Source organism: Saccopteryx leptura, chromosome 4, assembly GCF_036850995.1.
Source record: "Saccopteryx leptura isolate mSacLep1 chromosome 4, mSacLep1_pri_phased_curated, whole genome shotgun sequence".
Taxonomy (NCBI): Eukaryota; Metazoa; Chordata; class Mammalia; order Chiroptera; family Emballonuridae; genus Saccopteryx; species Saccopteryx leptura.
This window is the reverse complement of record NC_089506.1, coordinates 221,284,079-221,291,809: the sequence shown is the minus strand read 5'-3', so window position 1 is coordinate 221,291,809 and position 7,731 is coordinate 221,284,079. Positions and strand designations below refer to the sequence as shown.

Below are 7,731 nucleotides of genomic sequence, written 5' to 3'. Positions count from 1 at the left end.
CAGGTCGCGAGTGGGAGGCGAGGAACGCCGGGGTTCAGGAACTTGGGTCCCCGCCAGGCTGGCCTTTGGCCCCGGGCCACCCAGCGGCCGGCCGCGCTGGGGCAGGAGGACAGATCGCTGCGGCTCCGCCATGGGTTCCCGCGGCTCCCACGCGGCGCTGATCCCCGACGCGGACAGCATCCGGCGGGAGACGGGCTGTGAGCGGGGCGCCGGGGCCGGTGGGGCTGGGGGGCTGGGGGAGAGAGGCGCGAGCCCGGGAGGTCCGAGCCGCGATCTCGGGGTCAGGGCCGCGGTACCCCGAGGCCGCACGTCTAGGGTTTGAGGCGGGGCCGCGTTCCCGAGACTGCGGACACCCAGTTGTCCTCCAGCCCGGATGGCAGAGGTGGGCTGGGGTCCCTGGTCTCCCAGAGAGGAGCGCGGGGGCGCGGAGAGCCTCCCCCGGCCTCGTCCCTCCCCTCCGGCCAGCCCGGACCCGCCGCCGCCGGCCGCCCGGGCGTCACCCTCCCGTCTTCCCGCCCGCAGTCTCGCAGGCCAGCCTGGTCCGCCTCTACCACCGGTTTCGGGCCCTGGACAGTAACAAGAAGGGCTACTTGAGGTGAGGGGAAGCTCAGCTGGGACCTCCCGCTGTGTTTCTGACCGCGTCCCGCTCTCCTGACCGTCCGTCTCCGTCTCTGCCCTGTCCACTTTGGACTTGCTCTGCAGCCGCGTGGACCTGCAGCAGATCGGGGCGCTGGCCGTGAACCCCCTGGGGGATCGCATCATAGACAGCTTCTTTCCTGATGGGTGAGACCTCGCTGGCCCCGGGAAGGGGGTGGGGGCGAGCTCCTGTGAGCCGGCGACGGGGTTAGGGAGGGAGGCCGAAGGAGGCCCAGGTGACCCTGCGGCGGTTCCATCCTCCCCCTCCCCCCACCCGCGCCTCCCAGGAACCTGCGAGTGGAATTCCCAGGCTTTGTCCGAGTCCTGGCTCATTTCCGACCCGTGGATGAGGAGGACACGGGAACCCGGGACCCCCAGGAACCTGAACCTCTCAACAGCAGAATGAATAAACTTCGCTGTGAGTTGGAAGGCCATCCCCACCCACCAAGTGAGACCCTATCAGGCGTCCCCAAACTACAGCCCGCGGGCCGCATGTGGCCCCCTGAGGCCATTTATCTGGCCCCCCACTGCACTTCCAGAAGGGGTACCTCTTTCATTGGTGGTCAGTGAGGGGAGCACTGTATGTGGTGGCCCTCCAACAGTCTGAGGGACAGTGAACTGGCCCCCTGTGTAAAAAGTTTGGGGACCCCTGCTAGATTTTCCACACCAGTGAGAGGCCCCAGGCACCTCCCACTCCCTTGGTAAACCTGTTGAAGACCTCCCCCCTCCCACCCCCAGGGCGACCTTGGGCTGGAAGAGAACCAGGGAAGACCCGCCCTCTCCCCCCACCCCCCACTGTCTTCCCAGTTGCATTTCAGCTCTACGACCAGGACCGCGACGGAAAGATCTCCAGGCACGAGATGCTGCAGGTTGGGAGCCCCGGAGCAGGGAGGGACGTGATCCCGGAATGACATCGCCACTGTCCAGAGACAGTTTTCGGTTTTGGTTACCACAGCAGCAGCTGGGGAAGGGGGTGGTGCACCTGGCACTTCGGGGGTGGAGGTCAGGAGGCTGAGGGGGAATTATTGGTGGGTACGGTGGGACGTGATTGGAGTGGCGCGAACCACGGAGGAGGGATGGGTTACAAGATAGCTGATGACTTTTCCGTTGGGGGAACGACGCTAGCAGTCCCTGTGTCTCCGTCCTCTTTATGGCCCCGTGGTCTCCATCACCTCCCAGGTGCTCCGGCTGATGGTTGGGGTGCAGGTGACAGAGGAGCAGCTGGAGAGCATCGCGGACCGCACGGTGCAGGAGGCCGATGAGGACGGGGACGGGGCTGTGTCCTTCCTGGAGTTCACCAAGGTCAGCGTGCCCTTGGGGCCCGAGGGGTTGACAGCGTGAGTTCCTAGGACAGACGGACACAGGGAATGAAGCTGGAAGGTGCGGGGCAGAAAGAGGGGGAATGGTGGGGCCGTGGGGACGGGAGAGGAGCTTGGAAGAAGAGAGGGCTACCGAGGTGACGTCCCCTTGACGACCTCCCCTCCCCACCAGTCCTTGGAGAAGATGAATATTGAGCAGAAGATGAGCATCCGGATCCTGAAGTGACCCTGTGGGTGCGTCCGACCAGCTCGAAGACCAGGCCTCGGCCCCCGTGGGGGGACGGGCTCCAATCAAGCACAGTCCTACTCTACACCGAGCTCTGGTTAGGGTCAAGGAGACAACTGGAGAGTATACTAAAGTCTAACCCCATTGGATCTCAGATCTGCCAATCAGTCAACAATCTTTTGGTTGCAAGTGACCAAAATCCCAAATCAAAGGGACTTGAGCTAGAAAGGGTTTTGATGGGCTCATGTAGAAGTCTGGAAGTGACTAAGTCTGGAAGTGACTTCAGACACAGCTCGATCCAAGAGTTCTCGGATGACGCTATCTGTACTCAGTTATTTTTCATTTCTCAACTCAGATTTCTGTCGTGCTGGCTTAATTCTCGAAGGGGTTCTTCTTCTTGGTGGAGGGTGGCCACTGGTGGCTCCAGGCTTCCTCAGTAACCCAGTGGGAACGGATTTTTATTTTTCAGTAACTTCAAGCAAAGAGTGTCATTAGCTCCCTGGGACCTTGTCCCTTCTTCAGGGGAATGGAATGTTCTGATTGGCCAGGCCTGTGTTGTGTCTGCTAACTGCAAGAGCCAGGAAGTAGGTTCTGAGGACTCAGGGTGGGGTAAGGGTTGATTGCTTAAAGAGCAGTGAAGTGCTGTTATCAGAAGAAGGGGGTGGATGGTGCTGGTCAGACAGGAGAGATCCATTACTGTGGAAGTTGGCTGAATGGATGGATTCGTGAAGTCTTCTTAATGGGTTTTCACTTGGTCCCATGGGTGCATGCTCATGTAATTTGGGTGGGTGGGGAGAGAGGTGATATAAAAACAATAAACAAAAACATACCTTTCTAGAGTATGAAATCATTCAAAGTTTTGGGAAGTGATTCAATTTTTTTTTTTAATGGTAACATGTTCCAACGTTGAGACATCACAGAAAGAGTGAAAGTCACATAAAATCACAAGACTGTTGGTCTGCAGAAAAGCACTTGGCTGTAGTTATAGGAGACACTGCATGCTGGGGTTGACTTGTATCAAGATGAGAGCCCAAACTTGTGTTCCTGTCTTCCTAACTCTGCTTTGTATGATTTTTTATATTTTTAGTGAAAGAGTGAGAGACAGACTGGAAGGGAGAGAGATGAGAAACATCAACTTGTAGTTGTGGCACCTTAGTTCACTGATTGCTTTCTCATATGTGCCTTGAGGGGGGGGGGGGGGGCTCCAGCTGAACCAGTGACCCTTTGCTCAAGCCAGTGACCTTTGGGCTCGAGCCAACAACCTTTAGGCTCGAGCCAGTAACCATGGGGTCATATTTATGACCCCATGCTCAAGCAAGCAACCTCGGGGTTTTGAACTTGGGTCCCAGGCAGACGCTGTATCCACTGTCACCGCCTGGTCAGGCTCCTAAGTCTGCTTTAGTGATGGCACACTGGCCTCTTGAGATTGGCTGTGGTGGGCATATAGGCACTACAGACATTGGCAAAGGCAAGAAGCAGGGCTTTTCCACTGAGGAGACCCTGTCATTAACCCTTTGTTGATATACGAGCTGCCAGGCTTGACTAATACCGCACTACAGAGGGTTCCCTCCCCCAGCTGTAGTGAGGCGTAGGCAGACATGCAAACACGGCACATAATTAATGTAGACTGTCGGTGGGTTTTGGACATCTTCAAGGTAATCAACCTTCCGTCATCTCCAAAGATTTATCCCTTTGTCCGTGAGTGGTTTGTGTGTGGTAAGAACACTGCTTAACACATTTTTAAGTGCACGACCCCCTGTTCACTTCAGGCGCTGTGTCGTACGTGGAACAGTGCTTGGGCTCACCTTGTGGTGCAGTAGCTTTGTATCCGCTGAACAGCAGCTTGCTGTCCCCCGTCCCCCGGTGACCACCATTTCATTGTGTACTCCAGCGATTTTCTACCTTTTTTTCATCTCATGGCACACGTAAAGTACTAAAGTTCTGTGGCACACCAAAAAAATTTTTCTTTGCCCATCTGACTAAAAAAGGAGGTATAATTTTGATTCATTCACACTTGGATGGCTGTTGTGATGTTGACTGTTGTCACTTTTTTAAAATTTGACAATCGAAGAGAAAAGAGGTCAACACATATTTTAAAAATTCTCGTGGCACGCCTGACCTGTGGTGGTGCAGTGGATAAAGCATCGACCTGGAAATGCTGAGGTCGCCGGTTCAATACCCTGCATTTGCCTGGTCTAAGGCACATATAGGAGTTGAAGCCTCCTGCTCCTCCCCCCTTTCTCTCTCTCACTCTCTCTCACTCTCTCTCCTCTCTAAAATGAATAAAAAAAATTTTTTTTTAAAAGCCTTAAAAAAAAATTTTCGTGGCACGCCAGTTGAAAACTGCTGGTCTCCTCTACTTTTGACTCTTAGATGCCTCGTGTGACAGGGGTCATGCCGTCTTCCTCTCTGTGGGGCTGTCTTATTTTACTTAGCATAAAGCTTCCAGGTGCATCCGTGATGTGACGAAGGGTAGGATTTCCTTCCACCCCGTCCATCTGTTGTCGATGGACATGTGGGCCGTGTCCGTGTCTTGTCCACTGTGGACAGTGCTGCAATGAACACGGGGCTGCAGCTATCTCTTCATGGTGCTGACCTCGTTTCCTCTGGACACAACCAGAAGTGAGACCGCTGGACCATACGGTAGTGCTGTTTTAATTTTGGGGGGAGCCTCAGGGGCCTCATCCCACAAGCATGGGTGACACTGTCTGAGGACTCTGCTGGCATTTGCGGGTACACATGGCCCGTGTGAGGGGCGGGTTGAAGTGCTAGGCAGTTAACGATCCTTGGAGCAGTTCTCGACCAACGACAGATGGAAATTGTGGATAAATACTCAGTTTCTTCGCCCTTCCTGTGGGACAATTTATTTATTATATATATTTTTTATTAAGTGGGAGACGGGGAGGCAGAGAGACAGACTCCCACATGCTCCCTGACCAGGATCCACCTGGCAAGCCCCCTACCAGGGGATGCTCTGCCAGTCTGGCTGCTGCTCCGTTGCTTGGCAACCGACCTATTTTAGCACCTGTGGCGAGGCCATGGAGCCATCCTCAGCACCCAGGGCCAACTTGCTTGAACTATTCAAGCCATGGCTGTGGGAGAAGAGAGAGAGAGAGAGATAGAGGGAAGAGGAGGGGTGGAGAAGCAGATGATTGCCCTAACTGGGAATCAAACCTGGGACTTCCACATGCCGAGCCAATGCTCTACCACTGAGCCTAGTGGGCAGGGCCCAGGTGGGATGCTTTATTTATTTATTTATTTATTTAAATTTTTTATTTCTGAAGCTGGAAATGGGGAGAGACAGTCAGACAGACTCCCACATGCACCCGACCGGGATCCACCCGGCACGCCCACCAGGGGGCGATGCTCTGCCCACCAGGGGGCGATGCTCTGCCCCTCCGAGGCGCCGCTCTGTTGCGACCAGAGCCACTCTAGCGCCTGGGGCAGAGGCCAAGGAGCCATCCCCAGCACCCGGGCCATCTTTGCTCCAATGGAGCCTCGCTGTGGGAGGGGAAGAGAGAGACAGAGAGGAAGGAGGGGGGGATTGGAGAAGCAAATGGGCACTTCTCCTATGTGCCCTGGCCGGGAATCGAACCTGGGTCCCCCGCACGCCAGGCCGACGCTCTACCACTGAGCCTAGCGGCCAGGGCCCAGGTGGGATGCTTTAGAGGCGTAGTCTCTTCAGTCTCAGAAACCTCCGCCCACAGCGAGCACCTGTTGGTTGGAGCCCTCAGTGTTGTCCCCTTTTGTTCCCATCTCACTGTCACGTCCCTGTCGTCTCTCCCTGGGTCACTCCCCGAATCAACAGCTGCTCAAGTCCTTGTGTCAGGGCATTTGTGGGGAAGGCTCAACCCTGGATGTATCAGGTCTTCCAGAACACGGGCTCACACCCGAGGCTGTGGGACCCGGCGGGACGCTCTGAGGAAGCCCTGGATCAGGCGACCGTACGTACGAGTCCTGGCAGTTCTGACTTGGGGGCAGCTGAGGTCATGAGGATAAAGACCGCACATGTGTGGGGCTCTAGGCATTGTCTGGGGTGGCAGATGAACCCCACCTCAATCTTCCTGTTCTGACTGCAGTGTGATTCTGACAGAGGAGTCGCATGGGGGGGGGGGAGGAAGCAAGGAGGGTGGTGGTTGATTTCTGAGGGGATTTTGTGATTTTGTCCCGTGAACAAAGACTTTGGGATCGAGGGGTGTTTGTTTAGTCTCTGGGTCTATTAGAGGCGTGTGTGTGTTTGGGGGGGGGGAGGAGTGTATAAAACTCACTGAGTTGCTATTTTTTCCAGGCAGTGTGGGGGGAAATTTGTATACAGAGAGAGAAATAAAAGAGAAAGAGATAGAGATATGATAGATAGATGATAGATAGATAGATAGATAGATAGATAGATAGATAGATACTGACTTTCTTTATAACTGGTCTATTTTTCCATGAGAGTGTTTCTCAAAAAAATTTTTTTTTTTTTTTTACAGAGACAGAGAGAGTCAGAGAGAGGGACAGATAGGGACAGACAGGCAGGAACGGAGAGAGATGAGAAGCATCAATCATTAGTTTTTCATTGCAACACCTTAGTTGTTCATTGATTGCTTTCTCATATGTGCCTTGACCGCGGGCCTTCAGCAGGCCGAGTGACCCCTTGCTCGAGCCTGGCAGTGACCTTGGGTCCAAGCTGGTGAGCTTTTGCTCAAACCAGATGAGCCCGCGCTCAAGCTGGCAACCTTGGGGGTCTCGAACCTGGGTCCTCGGCATCCCAGTCTGACACTCTATCCACTGCACCACCACCTGGTCAGGCTGTTTCTCAAATTTTGTTGATGATAAATACCATGATTAAAAAGTTTAGACCCTGAGCCCCGTTTGAGAGCTCCCCGAGTTGGCAGGAGAATCTATATTGTAAACAAGAGATTCTGATGTTAGACATCCAAAGACCAAACTTTAAGAAACACTGACCGAGCCCTGGCCAGTTTGCTCAGTGGAGAGTGTGTCAGCCCAGCCTGTGGACGTCCCGGGTTTGATGCTCGGTCAGGGCACACAGGAGAAAGCGACCATCTACTTCCCTTCCCCTTCCTCTCCCTCTTCTCTCCCTCTTCTCCTCCCACAGCCAGTGGCTCACTCAGTTGGTTCGAGCACCGGCCCCAGATGGGGGTTTCCAGGTGGATTTCAGTTGGGGGCACATGCAGGAGTCTGTCTCTCTATCTCCCCTCCTCTCGTTTAAACTAAATAAATAAATTAGTAAAGAGAAACACTGACCTACGGCTTCCAGCCAGACTCCCAGTGGGAACTGTCCGTGAGAGGTTCCCCCCTGTCCACAAAGCACTGACCTCAAGGCTCTCAGGAAAGGTCTTCCGAGAGCTCCTGACATCCTGAGGGTTCTCGGAAGGCTGGGGGTCCTCAAGCCCCTCTGCCGTTCTGGTGGACGGGCGCGTGCTGCGTGCAGGAAAGCCCCCCTCGGGTCCCACCCAAGCGCAGGAGGTCAGGGGCCTTTGTCACGCAGAGAGACAGCCAGTGTCCGGCTGTGGTAGCCCACCTGTGTGGACCTCACTCTCCCACTAT

At 54.9% G+C, this 7,731-nt stretch overlaps 1 protein-coding gene across 1 annotated transcript; it reads left to right on the top strand.

Annotated features, from left to right (window-relative positions):
• Positions 1-3,028, top strand: CHP2 (calcineurin like EF-hand protein 2). Its single transcript, XM_066383428.1, has 7 exons — positions 1-197; positions 523-595; positions 703-783; positions 924-1,054; positions 1,444-1,505; positions 1,816-1,938; positions 2,128-3,028. Exons 1-7 carry the CDS (start codon positions 131-133, stop codon positions 2,179-2,181), a joined length of 591 nt encoding a protein of 196 aa, XP_066239525.1. The 5' UTR covers positions 1-130; the 3' UTR covers positions 2,182-3,028.
• The last annotated feature ends 4,703 nt before the right edge of the window (positions 3,029-7,731 follow it).

Bases quoted from the DNA above. Each gene is read 5' to 3' on its own strand.
- CHP2 (XM_066383428.1), top strand. From the start codon at position 131: ATGGGTTCCCGCGGCTCCCACGCGGCGCTGATCCCCGACGCGGACAGC. The intron at 596-702 runs GTGAGGGGAAGC...CTTGCTCTGCAG, and splicing joins AACAAGAAGGGCTACTTGAG to CCGCGTGGACCTGCAGCAGA. The intron at 1,939-2,127 runs GTCAGCGTGCCC...CCTCCCCACCAG, and splicing joins CCTTCCTGGAGTTCACCAAG to TCCTTGGAGAAGATGAATAT.